This window comes from Diplotaxodon limnothrissa, linkage group LG3, assembly GCF_057381915.1.
Source record: "Diplotaxodon limnothrissa isolate DT_005_m linkage group LG3, D_limnothrissa_male_GT1.1, whole genome shotgun sequence".
NCBI classification, from domain to species: Eukaryota; Metazoa; Chordata; class Actinopteri; order Cichliformes; family Cichlidae; genus Diplotaxodon; species Diplotaxodon limnothrissa.
The window spans coordinates 32,656,050-32,676,305 of record NC_140598.1 but is presented as its reverse complement, the minus strand read 5'-3'; the positions used below and the strand labels follow the sequence as shown (position 1 = coordinate 32,676,305).

Sequence of the window (20,256 nt, the reverse complement as noted above, 5' to 3'; positions counted from 1 at the left end):
ACGCCGGCTCCAGCGCAAACAAATCCTTCTCTCTGAATGAGCTCTTCACAGGAAAAAAAACCTGGATTTTCTGTTTTTCACTGAAACATAGCAGAGGGATGGCGAGTTCATTAACCTAAACAAACTGCGTCCCGCAGGCTGGCCCTGCTACTGAGTTCTTAAAGGATTTTATGGACTTCTTATCTTCTATTATCAAGCTGGAGAAAGTTTTTTTAACATTCATATTGATGATACCTCATCTAACTCTGCAGCTGAACTTTTATCTATATCTGATTCTTTTAACTTTGTCCAACACGTCTCTGGTCCAATCCATTTAAAAGGCCATACCTTGGACCTTGTCTTTTCCTTGGGCCTCAACATTGGCAATGTGTTTGTTGAGGATGTACATTTGAGTGATCATAATTGTGTCTTTTTTTTAACTCAATTTTAGCTCTAGTTGTGAACCTTTTTAATGTTTCTCTTCAGCCTGAGGTGTTCCCCAGCTTTTTTTAAACATGCCATTGTGGAACCAAGGCTCAGAAAACCCAACCTGGATCCAACACTACTTGAACATTTTAGACCTTTAGATCTCCAAACTCCCATTTATGTCAAAACTATTTGAGAAGGCAGTTGCTGTCCACCTTACGGCATACTTGGAGAAACACAACATCTATGACCGTTTTTAATCTGGGTTCCGTAAATTCCACTGCATTCCACTGAGACATCACTACTGAAAGTCACTAATGATATTATGATGTCAGCAGACTCCAGAGAATGCACAGTCATAGTCTTGTTAGACCTTACCTCAGCCTTTGTTACAGTCAATCATACCATCCTGATAAACAGACGGAGAGACCTGGTTGGGATGTCTGGCTCTGTTCTAGACTAGTTTTCATCTTATATATCTGAAAGGAGTTTTAGTGTGTCTGCAAACCAGATCATGTCAGAATTTACAGAGTTGCTGTGTGGAGTTCCTCAGGGCTCAGTGCTGGGACCTATTCTGTTTTTAATATACATTCTTCCTTTAAGCCAGCTAATACAGCAGTTACCTGAAGTATCTTATCATCTTTTTTGCTGACGATATTCAGCTATATTAAATGGTTGAACAATAATTGCTTACAGCTAAACCCGGCCAAAACAGAAACTTTGATTATTGCACCAGGCAGTGCAATACCCGATATTAAACGGTGACTGGGCGATTTAGGTTCCTCACAAAAACATAACCTTAGAAACCTGGGTGTTATTTTTGATGAAGCTTTTTCTTTGGAGGGACATTTAAATCAGATAGTAAGAAAAACTTAAATCCATCGTGTCAACAAAGGAACTCCAGATGATAATACACGGTTTTGTCTCTACAAGACTCAACTACTGTAACAGCCTGTTTACTTGTCTAAACAAGAAAGGGCTAGCTTGTCTGCAGGTTGTTCAAAACTCTGCAGCGAGGCTACTGACCCGCTTGAACAAGGGAGCCCATATGACCCCTGTTTTAAAGTCGCTGCACTGGCTACCAATCAGATTTAGGTTCCATTTTAAAATGTTAGTTTAGTTAGTTTGAACTTTTAGAGCATTACAGGGACAGGCCCCCCTTATATTGCCGATTTGATTCGTACACATACCTCTTCTCGTAACCTGAGGTCATCAAACCAAAACCTTTTAGCGGTCCCCCACACTCGTTTCAGAACTTGAGGGGGCCGATCTTTCCAAGCTGTTGCACCCAGACTGTGAAATGCTCTTCTTCTCTTTCTACGGTGTCTGGACTCGGTGGAGACCTTCAAAAAGCAGCTAAAGACAGTTTTATTTCAAAAAGCTTTTCATTAGACAAGGGTTTTTAGGATGTATTTATGACTGTATTGTGTTTTTACCCTGTAAAGCACAAACTCACTGAATACACTGTGACTCTGTATCACTAAAAACAACAACGAAGGAACATTTTGAACAGCAAAACCATTCAAACAAGGTAACAAAGAAAAAAGATTTCAATACAGGTTGCACTGAACAGCTGATTATAGAATCATATTCTTCCTGCTTCTTTAAGCATTTCTATGACCTTTTGTCCTCATTTCCTAAAAAGTTGAAGTTCTGACATTGCATAGGGGGGCCTGAGAACTCGGAAAGCTCCAACACAACTATTAAATCAACCATATGGCTGGATTACAGGTGAGAATCAATACTGAATTGGAAATAAAAACCTTTCACATAAGTGAAAAAAAGGAAATATAGTGCTTTTAATGGGTTCCCCTTTTAAGTTTCCATGCTACAAAGACTGAATCAAGTACAAAGTTTCTCGAGCGATGAAGGTTCAGGGTTCAGAAAAGTGCTGAAGAGAAATAGGAGCTGCAGAAGAGCAAATCAGCAAGCCTTTAGAGGAAAACAAGGATCCAAAGGCAGTGAAACTGAAAAGACAGAAACTACTGTTCATCTGTTTTTTGTCACGGTTCAAGCAGCACTGGCATTTCTTCTACATGATCTAAAACCAAGTAGGCATGCCAAAAACATAAAAAAACATCTGTAAGAGTCTTATTTCTGACATTTGTGCTTCAGATATCATTGACCAGTACCATGAATATGCAGGTAAATATTCCTTTCAGGAAGCAAAAGATGTGTGGGATTTGCCAAAATCCAATTTCAAAACTTTTTCCTGTGGTCTGCTGATGTTTTAGTTAACAGCTCAGGCAATGGCTACCAGACAGAAAAGGAGGTTTGAACAGCACGGTCACACCAGCGTCACTAACGTCTGACGCAAACTCAAGTCATTTTGTTCTATAAGAAGCTCAAAATATGACAGAAACCGCTCACTTCAGAAAAAGAGGTTCGTGGGTTACTCCTCATGGGCTTTCAAGGGGTAAAAACAACCATCTTGATGGAAGTCGGTATACATTAGTTTGTCAGACTAGTGCGACTATTCCTTGAAAAAACACAGAACACTCAGATGCTGAGTCATACCAGCTCAGCAAAGATCTTTTACATCCTTTTAAGCCTCAGGGTGCCAAATATGAGCACCCAAACATTTTTTTAAGGATACACTGCACATCATGCTGAGATATGCCAGGTTTTTGGCTAATAGCTCTTTGGGAATCGCCTTGTTGGTGCAAAAATTAAATTTTATGTCTGCCAAACTGGGTTATCTTTGGAATTTCTCAAGATTCAACTACAGAAATTGGAACAAACGATGTGTTTTTGTGATAAGCTGCTAGTAGAAAATGTGTGTAATTTAAAATTAGTTTTTTGATTTAGCCTTCTGTTATGTGTAGACACAACACTGGGTAATCCCTCGAGTTAGGTGCGGCTTTTAATGTTTGAATGACACATAGATCAGTGTTAAGTGGCCAAGCAAACAAACAAAACAATTCAGGTACACAGACTGGACTGAAATGAGTCAAGCCTACAGAAAGTCCTACAAAACCCAAACCACTGCTCAAAACCACTTTCAAATTCAAGAAAGTCTGGCTTCTTGGGATCAAAATGAAAAGAAATGAATGGGGACTCGAGACTTTTGTATAGTACTGTATTTTATACTATTCAACCATTTCTTGGGACAAAAAACAGTAGAGGTGTACGTGAATCAACTTTGGCAGGGTTTTATTCCAAAATACTCCCACTGTTTAATTTTTGGAAACAAGATTCCTGAGACTAAACTACAACACAGAGATTCACATGAATACACAAAACTCTTTATCTTCATGTTCTTGAAATTTAACTGTGTGGCAAGTTTATAAGCAAACCCTTCATTACTTTTTGTTTTTGAGTGCTGTGAAATACTTCATATCTGTTTTTAATAAATACGGTCACATTGGGAGCAACTAAGATTTATTCTTTTACACACTATCGTGATTTTTGATTGGACTTACTATCACTATTGTTTCTGCTTTTCTTATTCACGACTGAAGAGATTTCAGTCTGCTGTCTGGTTTGGATTTCACTAAAACAAAAACTGGGACGAATATTCTGACATGCATTAAAAATATTCAGATTCTCTGTCACAAACAAAATCTTCTGTCTGGTTTTAAACACAAATTAAACCTTTTCTCCTAAAAATCAACAAAGTCGAGCAGAGCAATATGTTGCAGGAACTTTGTATGAAACAAGGGAATGAACATGAAGTAAAACTATGCAAACACAGTCCCTGTAAATACATATAAAACATTTAAAGTCCAAGCAACATGCATCAGTCAAACTAATCAAGAAAGAGAGAAAAAACATGAACTTAAAACACTCCGCTGTTACTTTGATCTTAAAAACGATCGATTTCAAACCTTCAAGCACAACTTTCAGTGCGTTTGAATTCATTTATTAAGGAACCGTGTACAACTCTCTCCTCTCAACTTCAAACTCCCCCATTGCACAGCAGAAAAGTATTTATAAATTCTGCTTGCTTTAAAAGTGTAAAACTGCAAGAAGAAAAAACATATAGCACGCCCTCATCTCCCAAATATTTATGCAAAATCTGTAATTTTGTAACAACTTTCTGTAAAACGGATCACCTTTAAACATTTATAAAATTTCTAGAAAATTTTATTTGGAATTTCAAAGTGTCTCCAAAAGAAAGAACAAAACAAAATAAACAGCATTTATCTGTAGTCCTACCATTAATAATTGTACTTTTAAACTGATCAATCTGCTGATTATTTTGGCAGTAACTACTACTACTACTACTAGTTTTAATTGAAAACTTGCCTAAAAATGAAGTAATTACCAATAACAAGTGAATTTTGGGTCCCATAAAGAGAAACTCTAAAACATAAAATACTAAAAAAGAAATACTGAGTTATTGATTTTTATTAAACATTCTACTTTTTCGCCATTAACTAAGGACCCCCATTAATTAAAGGTCTAAAATGTTATGACAATGAAAGTCTCCAAAAATAAAGAAGTACCATCAATATTATCACTAAGGCATGCAACTACTAATTGTTTTGTGAATATAAATAAAAATGCTGATTTTATGATTTCTTCTGCTTTTTTAGTTGTAAATTTAAAAAAAATAATAATTAAATGCAAGCTCCAATTGTAAAGCCAATATAATAAATATTAGGGGATATTTACTCAGGCGGCTGCTTTTGGATAGATCAACGCTTTAAAAGGACCCCCCGCCCCATTGTTGTTTTTTTGAAATTACTGATAAATGAACTTTTCTTTATGAACACTAAACAACTAGAATGTGAAACAAAACCATGAGAAACTAACTGTGCCTCTGTTTGTGCTGAATGCAGTTTAAATGAGACTAAAAGCCCAACAACAAAAGTTGTTGCAGAGCCTCCTTCTTCCTCGTGCTTAAAATCAGCCTGGATGCAAAGCAGCTCACACAAAATAAGAAAAGACAAAAATGGTCTTTTGTTTTGGAGCTTCATATTTAGAGTCGGATTGTGAAGGAAGTCAGCAGCTACAAAAATTCCTCTAGAAGAAGAAGAGGATGATAAAACAGTGACTCTGCCCCCTCCTTCGCCACATAACAGGAGGACAAAAGTTAACATAACAGAGGCTCTAATTTAAAAAAGCACATTAACAATACAATTACACCGTGTGCAGCGTAATTGTAAGAAACACAGCCTGCCTTTTCTTCCTCGCACTTTTCCTTCAGTAGATCTTCCTCTAACTTCTGACCTTCAGGCGAGGCAGCGCCTCTGGCAGAAAATGACTGGAGGGCATAAAGAAAAAAGACAAAAAACATAAGATAACATGCTCTGAAGCGCAAAAATAAATAAATAAACCCCAAATAATGTCACATAAAACTAGTTATACTGAATTAGGGCATAAAATCAAATCGCCTTTACTCTGTCTCCTTGGAAACCTTTCTTATATTAGTAGGACACAAAAAGTCTTCAGAGACAGTATGTATCTCCTCGACGAGGCAGACTTTGAAGAACATTTGATTAAACACAGTTTAAATCCCTCCTCACTGCAGAGTCTCACCATCAGTAGAACGGCGACTGCGGGCTGATGTAGAGTCTCTGAGTGTGAGAGGCGGCAGGGCTGAGCGATGAGAGAGAAGACAGGGTGGAGAGGGGGTATGGGGACTGAGGTGGTGGAGGGAGGCAGGAGGCGAAGGCCCGGCTGGCGCAGGTCAGGACACCTGGAGTGGTGACAGTGGCAGCAGGTGGGGAAATGGCGAGAGGAGGAGAGTTGCTGCTGGGAGAGTCGCAAGATGCTCCGCTCAGAAAAGACAAGTCTGGAGGAGCAAAGACAAGACGGGGGGAAAACATTATTTGTAAAGCACTTCTCAAAACACTCAGGTTGAATAAAAGCCACCAATTGAAGATATATATGCTCCAGCAATAAGACACATAATTAACGATAAAGGTCTTAAAGTCATCACAAGATACATACTTCCATACTTGTATGTTGTTTCACTCTAGTTTTTATTACTGTATCTGTAGTTCTCAAAGGTTGGTCACTGCATTTGCCTGGTACCTGCTTTGCACCCAATGAGGCAAAAAGATAAAAAAGTGAAAGGTGCAAAGATGCATCTACGTGCATCTTATAACCTACGGTTATTAGGTCCTTCCGTACAGCCCCACAGGGGGGTGGGTGGGTTTGAAGCCCATCCTACCTGTTGCAGGCCTTCATGCACTCTAGTCTTGTTCTAAGTGAGTGCATTGAAAGCAATGCAAGGAGATTATCTGCTCTCCTCGCCCACTCTCATCAAATGATTAGCTGTCATTAAAGGGTATGAGCTGAGCCATTTCCAGTCTGAAGCCAGCACATATCACAGGCCGGCAGGAAACACTGAGATCACATTACACAATCAATTAAGGTTAGTTAAGCACTGGCAGCTGGTGACAGGTAAGTCCTCCCAAAAACTCCCTGTAGAGCCTTCAGCTGATCCAAAATGCTGCAACAAGAGTCCTGACAGGGACTAGAAAGAGAGAGCATATTTCTCCTGCTTTGGCTTCCCTTCATTGGCTTCCTGTTAAATCCAGAATTGAATTCAAAATCCTGCTCCTCACATACAAGGTCTTAAATAATCAGGCCCCATCTTATCTTAATGACCTTGTAGTACCATATCACCCTGTTAGAGCACTTCGCTCTCGCTCTGCAGGCCTACTTGTTGTTCCTGGAGTATTTAAAAGTAGAATGGGAGGCAGAGCATTCAGTTTTCAGGCCCCTCTTCTGTGGAACCAGCTTCCAGTTTGGATTCAGGAGACAGACACTATCTCTACTTTTAAGATTAGGCTTAAAACTTTCCTTTTTGCTAAAGCATATAGTTAGGGCTGGACCAGGTGACCCTGAATCTTCCCTTAGTTATGCTGCAATAGACGTAGGCTGCCGGGGATTCCCATGATGCATTGAGTTTTTCCTTTCCAGTCACCTTTCTCACTCACTATGTGTTAATAGACCTCTCTGCATTGAATCATATCTGTTATTAATATCTGTCTCTTGATGGAGTTTTTCCTTCACACTGTCGCCATGGTGCTTGCTTATAGGGGGTTATATGATTGTTGTTTTTGTTTTTTTTCCATTTTCTTTGTCTTACTGTATAAAATTGAACTGAACTGAACAGTTTAGTGTGAGACAGCGTCATACAATGGAAGAAAGCTGCATGCCGGTAGTGTTCATTGCAAAGCAAGAGAATTGTAGGTGTGACGCTCAGGAGTGCCTCCACCTGCTGCTCAAGTCTGGTATGAATGATAGTCGGCATTATTTTGGTCAACAGTGAGATTACAAATATTTGACGTGACTCATCATAGTTTGATTTGATTTTGATTTGATATACCTTTATTAGTCCCACAAGGGAAATTTCATAAGGCTGCCGACCTATTGCACGCAATGGCGGCGCCATCTTACCCTCCGACCATACATACATTACACAAAACATCACATGGGGAAGACAGGTCAGAGAGGTATAACAATGGAAAATGCACCACATGAGGCAAGAGAAGGAGAAGAAAATAACTCCCCCCAGACTGAGCTCCAACATGGAGATCAGTTTGAGAACAGAAAAAAACACCTCTGCACAAAGCACATGAAAAAACTTAATACACCAAAGAAACACATGACAAGCAACAGGGGTGGGTAAAGGGTGAGAGACAGCCAGTGTAGACAGTACATCCGGGCCTGCGTGCGCTGGTCTCCTTGATCCGCTGTCAGCATCGGAAGGAAATAAGCGTCGAAGGCGTTTGGAAAGGGAGGGGGAATGAGTGTGTGCATATCAGTGTATATGTATGTGTGTGCGTGTCCAGAGTTCAGCTGAGACAGTGTCTTTCGCCCTGCCAGGCTAAGTAAACAGTCTTCCAGCCAACCCAGGTGGCCTTGCATGGAATGGGGGGGACAGACTAAACAGTCGTTATCAGGGTGTTGTTCAGCTCCAGCCTTGACACCGCAGCTGGCGGCAAAGGGGGTCTCCGCATGAAGTGATGGTGGTTTTTACTTTAGTGCGAACAGCTCATATGAATTTCAAAGCAGTTCTACAGTCCAACACTGGTCTCTCAATCTCCCGTTGGAGAGCCGTGAGCTTCGCCATACTTGCGTTCTGTGATGTTGTCATTTCTTGTGCTCAAGGAGCCGATTCTGAGAACTCACAGCAGTGTGCCTCCCCGAGGTGTGATCCAATTTACGCACAGAGATGTTATTCCGGGCTAGCCCTTCCGAGATGTATCCAGTCTGCAGTCAGAGATCTTATTCTGAGTATTCTGAGTATGAATGTGAGAGTGAATGAATAGTGGTATTGTAAAGCGCTTTGGGTGCCTTGAAAAGCGCTATATAAATCCAATCCATTTATTCACAGCAGCCGTAGCCTCTCCAAGATCTTATTCGTGCTGCACTCAATGAGCCCATTTTGAGAAACTCACGCCTCTCCCATCGTTTCAATCCCAGCGGGCAGCCTTGTGAGGGTTTGAACAGCCGGTTCCGCTTTCTTAATTCTTCGATAAGTCAGGGCCAAGCCAGCTCCGATCAGCCAGAACCCTGTTACCATGGTTCCGAATAGGTAGATATCTTCAGCAGTCAGGCTCACCCGAGCCCAGACTTCTCGTTGAGAAAGGGGTGTCAATTGCATTTAGGGACCAGTTGATCCAATCCATAATTCCTCTTTTAGGTTTTAGAGAACAGACTGTGAGAGAGTGTTCCAGGGAAAAGTAATACAAAAAACACAAGACTAGACAAGGACATAAGAGGCTAAGCAGGGAAGCTACGGGAGAGGAGGAGAGGAGAAAAGTGTGACCGCCTTCGTCAAGAGCAAGAGCAGAGAGATAATAAATACACTGTTTGTTCAAACTTTAAAAAAGAACAGGAAAAGGAAAAAAATCTTTTTTTCAATTAAGTTTATATTTTTGAACTTCAATGTTATTTTAACTGCAGAAGTAAATGAAAGAGAAATGAATTAAACACGCCGAAGCCCAGAGGGGAATCAATGTGGACTTTTATGAAGGGGCAAAGGTAAAGAAAAGGTATGTGCTGAAAGGCAAAAGCAGAATATTATTTTTTCTCAATTATCTTGTTTTAATAATTGTTGGCAGGGAAAAAAGGAATTCAAATTAACTTTAGAGCCCAGACAAAGAGCTGCTATTTTCTTCAGGTATGAATACAGACAGGCTTAGGGCAAAAAAAGTTTGAAAACCACTCTTTTTTTACACAACGAACTTTCATATTCTCGCTGCTTTATGGTGTTTTAGAATAGTCAGTTGTATTTGTTGATGTTGGGGAGTTTAGTTTGGTCTCACATGCATAGCACAGAGTCAATGAATGTTACAGCAGCAGTTTTTTTTTTACCTTGTCACACATAACAAAAGAAAGGTTATTACAATGAAATTAAACTACATTTTGTGTGTACATACTGAGACTTTGAGATATCGATGTAACATGGATAGTTGTGTTTTTATTGCTGCATCCATTATTATATATAATAATAAGACAAACAGAAAAACACAAGCAGTTAAACTTCAGTTTGTTCAGTCAGGAAGCAGACACTTTTGTGAATGAATATTAAACCTGCTTTGGTGTAAATAAAAGTAAGAATGCACTGCAAACGAGAGAATGGTTTAGGATGTGATGGCCACAGATCACTGCTCTGTCTTTATCCCTCTTGACTGATTTTTCATTACTTTGTGTTACTGTGTCTGTTACTGGAGCTGGATGGAACAGGGCCAGAACTCTACAACAGTGGGCTACTCACGCATGTCTCCGATTTAATCTGGCTCCATGAGGGTCCAATATCCTCATTTAAACATCATGTGCCACATCCAGCCCACGTTGACATAAGATGGACCAGATCAGTGAAATTCCCTTTTCTTTCAGCCTGATGTCTGCCACTCCTGCTCTTAGTGGGACCTCACTGTTTATCTGACTCTACCCAGAGATCACCAGGACTATTGGTGCCCCGTTATCTTCACAGAGGAGAGCAGGTTTATACTGGGCGCATGTGACAGATGTGAGCCATGGCATCCTGCCTCCAACATCATGCAGCACGACCAGTTTAGCAGTGAGTCAGTAATGGTCTGACTTTGGTTTTTCTTCTCATCTTCAAGTAGCACCAATGTATGCAAGATTTAAGCGTCTAAGCAGTGTATATATTTATATACTGTGACCTGGAGTGCCTGAAGAGAGATGAAGGAAGCCAGAGAGAAAGGGGAAGAGACTGAGGATGTGCAGAGATCTCAGGCTCCCCGTGGAGCAGCGAAACTGTTAAAAAATGGATTTGGTGCAAATAAGGCTGATTAAAAGCGTCCAGTCGCCGGGGCGCTCCCAGCTTTGCTCTACGCTTTTTAAAAACAACATCTTGTTTTCAAAAGGCAAAAAGAAAACACTTAATTATGTCAGGGTTCTGTGCTGGTCCGAGCGTCAAACCACCGGGACACAAACCTGCTTCCTGAAGTCAATTAAGAAAAACACCTGAATCGTATTTCAGCCTCTTGGTGCTTTAAAAATCACTTCTTCTTCTCCTCATCCTCACACTCATGTCCAGACGTCTTCGAGTTAAAGCTGCTTTTAAGCTCCAACCACAAGAGACACATTCAGAGAGAAACTCGAGCTCTATTATATTTTCGTACTATCCTCAACTAGTAATCACTTCACCTGAGAGCAGCGGTATGAAAAGAAAATGAGGTCATGGGTGTTTCCGGCCTTGAATTCAGGAGGAAGACTGTGGTTTTTGTCCTGTTCGTGGTCATCAGGTGAGCTCCTTGTCCTCTCAAAGGTATTTCAGGGTGTGTGGGAGCTTGGCCATGGGAGTAGGCTGCGTTCCTCTGGATGTCCTGTGGTGCCTCAGGAGTTTGAGGTATCTAGTCTGTGCCTGAGCTGAGTATGAAGGGAGAGGTGTCGATTTACCGGTCGATCCACATTCCTACCCTCACCTAAGCCCACGAGCTCTGGTGGAGACTAAAAACAACGTGAAGGTAGAGACAAGCAGCAGACACGAGCTTCATTCAAAGGGTGGCAAGGCTCAGACTTTGAGGCAGGTTCGAGCTCAGAGTAGAGCTGCTACTCTTTAGCTTACAAAAAGGAGCCAGCTGAGGTTATTTTGGGCATTTGATGAGACGTTCCAGGCATGTCCTCCCAGGAGGAGACCCAAGACAAAGGAATCATGTCTCTCAGCTGGCTTAAGAATGCATCAGGTTCCCAAGTCAGTTGCTGAGAAAAGGTAGCTAGTGAGAGGGAGGTCTGGGTTTAACTTGCTTAGACCACTGCTTCTGTTATCTAGCTAATCACCAAGGATGGATGGGTGCCTCTGGCTGAATAAAATACAGAGGGGTGGTGTCCCCCTAACAGGTTTCCAGGTTTAATGTCAACCGAGGTGGCATTAAAGTGAGAAGAGGCCCAGTATTACACAAAGAAGGCGTATTTTGAACTGAAAATCATGCAAAACTACAAACGGTTTTCACGGGCCCTTCAAGTTTTGCCATTCACATGATTTTTCTTCACTTCTGTTCAAATATATCTATAAAATACTTGTAGACTTGGTTTTTTTAGCTGTTAAAAACACCTAGAAAAAGTTCTTCACTAACAGAGCTGATAAGTTTTATTCCCCGCAGCCTGCAGGTGGTGTTGATTTGAAATATCTCACTTTGAACAGATCCTCTCAAAGCTGCAGTGTTCAGGGTTCAGGAGACGCTGGCTCAGACAGGCAGCGCTGCGATTGGCTCCCAGGGAGATGCAGGTGGAGAGAGTTCAGCCTCCGACAGCTGCAGCGACGCAGCACGACTGCCAAGCAGCTTTTTCCTCTCAGGGGAAACAACCACGTTTCTTCTTGCCTTCCTTCAGCTTTTAGGTGACCTAAAAATCACTGCCCGCCAGAGTGGCCCCTGCAGGGTCCTGAACCGTGAGCCAATCAGTGGCTATGCTCAAAATGCTTGTTTCACTGTAGGTACATTAGTACTAACAGTTTAAATACTCTGGATATAAACACAACTGAAAAAACACCAATTAAATAAGAACATGACTCAAAAACTGCTATTACTTCATTTTAAAAGCTGAATTTGGTGGTTTTTGTTTTGTCATTTTTATTTAGGCCCATGTCCGTTTTTCATTTTTAATGTTTTAATGGTGCGATTTGTTAGCTTCCACTTTGATAAAGACAATGAAATCTTTAAGGACTTGTTTTTAATAAGCATAATTACAGAACATACGCAGTGAAATATGGATCGAGATGCTAGAATGCATTTTGGGGTTTTCTTTTTTATTTAACACGTTAGAAAAGCCTTAAAGTGACTGAGAGTTGTTTAAACAGTGCAGGAACAATGTTGGAATTTCTCATCAATTTAATATTTATTTATCAATAAAGACTACATCCATTATTGTTGTAAGCTAAAAAGGTTGGAGCACACTTGACTTTCTCTTTTTGCTCAGTGTGAGTGTTACACCCCCTGCTGTGCTGATCCACGTTACTACACCCTAAAATGAAGGGTGCAGGATGAAAAAGGCGACAACAATGAAGCATCTTTTTTTATTTTTAAACACTCCATCTTCAAATGCGTTTTCCTAAAGCACATTTACAGGAAATGTGTTTTCCTTTATTTTAATGTCAGACTTTAATTCCCTGCAGGAACCCTGGACAACAACATGAATGGAAACAAATGAGAGACTGCAAAAAGCAGACTGCTGCTGAAAGGAGTCCTGCTGTATGAATACTGATGATGGAGAGAACTCTTATTATTATAACCTCATTAAAACAGCCATTAAAGTGAGAGAGCCTCCTTTTGAGATCCTTTACATCAGTGTGACTCATGAATCCTCCCGTCTGAGATGCTGTTGGAAGACACACAATCTGCCTTTAATTTGATAGTTGGTGACTTGTCTGCTTGAGTGAAGACTTTGTTTTCTTTTTAAAGACAGAAGTGCAAATCTGAAACTGTTGCTCTTTTTTTAAACTACACATGTTCTGACTTTACAGCAGCCTGTCCACTGACCCAGGCTAAGTATTTTAGACCTTTCCTGTCTTTACTTTTCTTATTTTCTAAAGAGGTTAGAGGAAGTTGGCAGGGGGGTGGCTGAAGTCTATCCCAGCTACCACTTAAGTTGATCACAAGTTAACTTAACCCCACTAACTACATGTCTCCGGTGGAAGCCATGTGGGAGGAAGCCAAAGTACCTGGACAAAACCCACACAGATCCAAACTCATCACAGAAAGGCGTGACGGTGTCCTCCTGTGTGTGGACCTTGGAAAGTTTTACCGGAAACCTCAACTTTCTTTCCTTGTTTTCTGTCATTTACACGCCGCTCCAATGCTGGAGGTCGTTGAAGACCAAGAGGAGATGTAACCCCGACAAAACCAAAGCAGAGTGTCTGCTTGTTTGGCTGCACCTAGAAAATCTCTACATTGGGGCTGTGTTATATCGTCTGCTATGCAGTTACATTCTAAACGAGATAATATCGAGATGATATCATGTCAGAGATCTGCAAGCGATGCACGTCAGCTGATGTCGATTTTGTAGCTAAAAGGCGAGTTACTTCCAACAAAGAACAGTTTCCAAATTATGCAAGAAAACAAGCAGTTTCACTGTTGAGTACATCCAGGCTACGAAGGAGAAGATGCTAGCAGCTGGTCATGTGCGACCTAAATGTAAACAAACGACTGGCTAACTGCGCTCCACATGATAGGAAGAGTAGGGACGGAAACCACTGATGTTGTTACATGGTGGGACTTTCAGCAGCTGGTTAAAAAGATTGACCTAACTTCATCCTAGCTAACAGGCTTTTTTACACTTTTATTTAGTTTCCAGAGAAAACACTACCTACGATACTTCTTAACTTCTATTTGCTGCATGCCAAGCTGCAAGCATCGATTAAAAGACCGTTCAGTTCTTTTATCTATATCATCAGAAACATCGTTATTAACAATTTCTTTGAAATATTCTCCTACAATTTGTTACTGTCCAATTAAAGTTGTGAACTGTTACCAAAGACGAACCCTGGTGACGTCCACCGCACTCTCCAAATGAGTCTGACTTACTGGAAGAAATGCAAACCAAGAGTGGGGCTGAAGAGCCCCAAATAACAGACCCAATACTCTCAGAACATCCCTCAGTTACGACACGGTCCTAATCCGTGTCCAAGTCCTGGTCTGAGGTTCAACTCAACACACTCTGCTCTCCAGCACCCTGGCATACACCAGGGAGGCTGGGCAGTGTGTGGGTGTGGCACAAGCTACTCATTTATTCACATGAAAACTGTTTACAGTGTGTGTGTGTGTGTGTGTGTGTGTGTGTGTGTGTGTGTGTGTGTGTGTGTGTGTGTGTGTGTGCTGAGGAGTACCCAGGTTCCACAGGGTGGTCTGAGCAGCAAGCTCCTTGGCATCATCCAGCAGAGCACACAGCTTGTCAGGGATGTACGTCCTTCGTGTGGATTGTATCACCACCTACATGTACGTACACACACGCACACACACATAGTGTTTGGTTAATGTAGAAACAAACAATCGTTTCACTGAAATGAAGACACACAAAGACCGGGGAGGTAATTAATGGGGTAAGTCACAGTCAAAACTGCATTGCTGGGAAACAAAAGAAAAACAGGCGAGCTGCTGGCTGGTTTTATGACTGTTTCTGTAACTTTAACATCTTGTGAAACAGTTTAAATAAAAAAAATTTAAAAAACAGCTTTAAATGGAACTGCTGAATTTTACACACACTACAGAATATAAACGTTATTTTTTTATGTTCATATGCTGATAACACAGGAAGAATCTGGATGTTATAACGGGATAATGTTAGAGATGGTCATGATATGTAAGACTTCACTGAAACAAGAACACGTAATAAGCAAAAATTCACTGAATATCAATTTATTTGTACTTTTAAAGTTATGTTTTTAAATGTTTAAACTGAGTAACATAGAAATATTTCTCATCTATGTACATAATTGTGTTGCATTTCAGCTTTGTGACGTACATAATTTACTGCTGTGGACTTTGCAGCCCGCAGCACAACCCTGTCCCACCAGGCTGTAAAATAATCTGTCCTTGTGCCTGCAGCAGAATCACATGTATGGAATATATAGAAGCTATAAATAATTCAGTACGGTCAAGCTGTGTTTATATTTGTGGTTGCGTCATTAATGTTATGCATGGTTACAGACACACACATATTTCTGTATTACACCTTCTCGCAGCTGTTTATGGAGATTTATGGAGTACATGTTTATGCATTAATGCAGTCTGCAGTGCTCTCGTGCACAATCTCCTTTTTATTTTTATTACTGTTGTATATAAAAATTTTGCACTTTAATTTAAAAACCATCTCAGCCTTGCCTCTCTAACTTTGCCTCCAAACCACTCAGCATGAGCTGTTCCTCTGATGTCCTCATTTTGTAATCTTTTCATCGTGTCCTTAGCATCTTCAGCTCGACTTCCTGTCTTTTTGTCCGAGCTGACATCCTCAAACCTTTCCTTTTACTCTTGCTGTTGTCCTTCTGCCACAAATCAACCCTCACACTCATCTGCACCCAATCCACAAGCTTAGCCCCCTAGGTGCTACATGTGGTACAGGTGGTATTTTGTTCATGTTAACAGGTATGTTAACGTTAGCTAATATTAGCCAGAAAAAAATCAGTCACCTATGTAATCAAGCCCATTTGAGCTATGACGGAAAACTAGTGTCAACAACAACAGGAAAACTGATTTATGGAGTGAAACGTTTAGCTTTTAGGGTCAATCCTGAGCTAACCTTAAGCAAGCTAACATTATTCAAAAATCTAGTCTGTGATTTGCCATTTCCTCCAAACTTCCAAGGCTGATCTCGTAATTTAGCTGACCTTTTTCAGATAATGTCACAAATCAGGAGTCACTTGATTCATTGAGTATAGTCAAGTTACAGCTAGGAGTTAGCTTCCTAACCTAGCAAAATGGCATCCAAATGAAAATGCGGATAACATGAGCCACAACAATATTTCATAGATAATAGCAAACAGTATTGATTTTAGCCATAAGTCTATTGTGTAATCGCACAAGTTAAGAAGTATGACTAACACTACTTTCTTTAAAGACAGCTACAATTAGCGTGGATAGAGAGCTAGCTAACACTTAGTTACACAGCACATGAAGAGGTGCTAATGATCCAATACACTGTAAAAATGTCAGTGCAGCAACTCTAAATGTCATTAACTGGATCCTGCACATATATAAGGACAATGGATGTGCATAAATTCCGACACCTCTCAGATATGTTTAACTGCATGCATGTTTATGTGTTAACATCTAGTCAGTCTGAAACCTTGTACAGTAACAGAAGCTTTCCATCCTGCCCTGGTGTGGAGTACAGGTAGTATTCTGGGGGCAACCAGCAGTTTTTGCAGCAGTAAAAGTCGAGCAGGCTGACGGCCGAGGTGATCTGACTCTGCTTGAGCGACAGCAGGCTGGTGCCAGTGAGGGGGGTGCCGGGCAGCAGGGGGTACATGCAGCGCTCCAGGTCATCTGACGGTACAAACACATATACAGGGGAGCAGCATTAAGTTAGACGGGTGCTTCCTTCAGCTCAAGGTACATACGACTTCTTTAAGACCTCACAGAGTATAAGAACAACATCACAATGAATAAGAATTTGCAATTCGTCTCTTTAATTTATATACACCAGTAAAGCCAGTTGTAACTTAACCTGTGAACCCAAAATACTACATTGACCTTTACATGAAACTACCAGCAGCAGGAAAAAGTTTCATGTTATATAAACACTCTTGTGGAGCGGACAACACAGCGGAAAAATTGTGCCGTTTATGCTGGACAGCGTAAGTGTTTCACTCACATTTGTGACTTGAAAATCAATTTAACGGAGTATAAACCCATGTAGGAGCATGTGTGAATAAAAGGCCTTAAAAGATTCAGCTTAAATGGATCCTACTTTTCTCAAAAAGCCCACTGAAAACACCACAGCAGAAAAGATGATCCTGCTGATTTCACAGCCTCTCAAAAGCCTCTCAAAGAGGCAGTGAAGTCAGGTGGAGACAAATAAAATGTCTCTGAAGTCTCCACAACGGCAGCCCTGTGTACCCTTTAGTGCTAAAAAGACGAGTGATACCGACATGCAGGGGTGTGTCTAAAGGTGGGCATAGGTGTACTATAGTAATTTATTTGTGGAATAGTCACGAGGACAATTTGAAAAGATTTACAAATATATATCAGTTTTAAAAATTAGATTAAAAAACCTTTAGTTTATAAAGCACCACATGAATGAAACGGGGTAATACATCGGGCCGTCTCTTCTCTTCCACTTATCCACTTCAGGTTCTGATTGTCAAAATTTATTTTAAATATTTAATACCCTGTCTCGTCCATATATCAAAACCATAGGGGATACAATGGTTGTACTGCACATTAAATATGGATAACTCGATATGATGACATTTAAAATACTGGAGGCAGCCCGTGCACTTATGGCATGAATTTGAAAATCCTAGTTGATTTCCAGTCTCAGTGAGCTTGAAGTCAAAGTCAAGGTCATTGAGACTTGAACTTGTCTGTGATTTTCAGAATCCTGCGTCACTTAGTCTCAAGTTATGGTGTTCACTTCCCCTCCTGGCAGGGGGAGTATTGTTGCAATAGTTTTTGAGTTAATAATTATGGATAATTAATAATTATGGACGTAAACAAAAAGATGTATAGACTAATATAACAAGGGAATGTGTATAATTATTATTATTTATTTATAGTGTATAACCAAAACAGATATATTTGATCAGTTAAATAGGGGTGGAATAAAAAAAAACCTTTGCTTCTTTTTCGGTTTTTGAGCAGGAAATGTTTTTGTGAATGTGAATAAGATGAATTTCATAAATTTAATGTTTACTGGTTTGTTTTTCGTGCGTAACATTTGTTACTTATATATTCACGACAAAGTGTTTGTTATGGGCGAGTCAACTCTGAACCACTGGCAGTGAGGTCAAGTGAGGAAACGTACTTATGGTGAATTTCTTCTTTGTTTAGGATTTACTCACTGGGATATAGAATAGTTGGGAACCCATGGCAACCATCAGAAAAAGCCTATTTTAGGTAGGAGTCACCACTGGAGAGCATTCTTGGTGAATAAAGGGTGGTGTGATGGCGCTGGATGAGCATCATTCCTGCCCCCCAGTTCTTCTCGCGGTTCACTGAGTTTAATACTTTTGACTGCAGCACAGTAACAACCAGGCTCATCTCATCACTAAAGCAGCGATCATAAAGTGTGACTGACTCAGCTCTGATCCATCTTCCCCAACTTTTCACTCAATTACTCCCTCACTGACTCTCAGTTTATCGGGCGACAAATCAAAACCCAGAAATAACTTTAATTGGTTTCTATCAGCAGGTTTTTTTCAATTATGCAACGTTTGAAACTGGTCTGAGAGGGAAATGTGGCAATAAATGAAAAGAGGTTGCTCAGCAGTCCTTTGGGTTTTCATCTGCACGTCTGTGTCGGTGCACCTCATCTTGCAGCCTCACTTAAAGAGGCTCCAACAAACTGAGCTCATGTACATCGTATTGTTTTGGTTTAATTTATGAAACTAATTATTTTCAAGTTGTTGCGTAATCCCCCTGTTAAGTGCCAAGGCTTTAGTCTTTTTAATGTGCAGCAGTGCTTTGATGAGTCCCCAGAAATCATCTGACCATCCTTCTTGCCCTCTGAAGTTTTCCATTAGCTCTGTTTGTGTGCAGCACGTCTTAAAGGTTTTAAAAACACTGAACACAGTTAGCATTTCAGAAAAGAATCACTCTCGGGTCACACTCAGGTTTGAGTGTGAACATTAAACTTCTATCGGGACATTTCCATAGCGAGTAATCCAAACTACGCAGCTAGGACTGGGCGATATATGGAGTTTTTAAACATATCAATATATTTTTATATGAGATGTGACAATATCGTTTATATCGATATAGCATCTCTCTTTCGTCCGCTTTTGACTCTACGCTGCGTTACTCTGCCTCACCTCGCACCTTCACTGAACAACTCCCCCTCCCCCATCGCTTCACCTGCAGGTAACGACAAGATGGACATGGAGCTATCAAAGAGGAGCTGAAAACATTTGGAGATGACTATTTTAGTGCTGTCAGCGTTAATCTCGTTAAAATGACGTTAATGCCTTAACTTCTTAACTTGTGGCTTTAACAAAAATATAGAGATATATATCTTATATCGCCATCCAGCTGAAGAATATCGAGATATGAGTTTTGGGTCATATCGCCCAGCAGCAACATATTCATGATCAACCTCGTGTTGTGGACGTTCTCTTGGTTGACTCAATAAGAGTAATGTATTCTGAATACTTTGGATTACTTAATATATTATCATGCTTTTTACAACTACATGAATGTACTATTGCTGTGTGACTTATTACTATTACTGAAGGTTACTCTCCATACCAATACCAACTAGATTTTTAAATCTTATTATAAATGAGTAACAGTAGGTTGACATTAGGTAAGGCTGCAGTGGTTATTATTATATTTACATGCTTCCAGCTCCCGTTTCTGCTCGGTGACAGCTCGTACTTTTCCACTCTCCTTTTTCTCCCTCCCTCGCTCACAGACACATAATGGGTATGGCAGTCCATTCTCCCTGCAGCACGGACTACACTGCCCATGAGGCTACATTCTTTAGGGCTATGCCTGTAGCAGTCTGCTATTGCCTTCATATTAAATTATTAATTAAATAATCATTTTTTAAAAATATTACTTCACGTCATTATGTGGGCTGCAAGTAGAGGTGACATTGGCCGTGAGATTGAGACACAGACATTAGAGTCCCTTAATGTGTGTTTTGTTTGCGTTTCCACCAGCGTGGAATTACCAAAAATAGAGAGGGCACAGCCTAACATATAAAACAGGAAAATACCGCCGTGTAATCCATTTATTTCAACAAAGTCACTGTATTCTGAGTATC

The 20,256-nt window shown here is 40.4% G+C and overlaps 1 protein-coding gene across 2 annotated transcripts in view; it reads right to left on the bottom strand.

Annotated features, from left to right (window-relative positions):
• Positions 1 to 5,891: 5,891 nt before the first annotated feature.
• rbm46 (RNA binding motif protein 46) overlaps positions 5,892 to 20,256 on the bottom strand; it is a 32,037-nt gene continuing 17,672 nt past the window's right edge. For both annotated transcript variants that reach the window (XM_085350551.1, XM_085350552.1), the window contains 3 exons: positions 16,618 to 16,817; positions 14,663 to 14,765; positions 5,892 to 6,145 (listed from right to left, as the gene is read on the bottom strand). In XM_085350551.1, coding sequence (XP_085206677.1) covers positions 5,892 to 6,145; positions 14,663 to 14,765; positions 16,618 to 16,817 — 557 coding nt within the window. The remainder of the gene's footprint in view (positions 6,146 to 14,662; positions 14,766 to 16,617; positions 16,818 to 20,256) is intronic.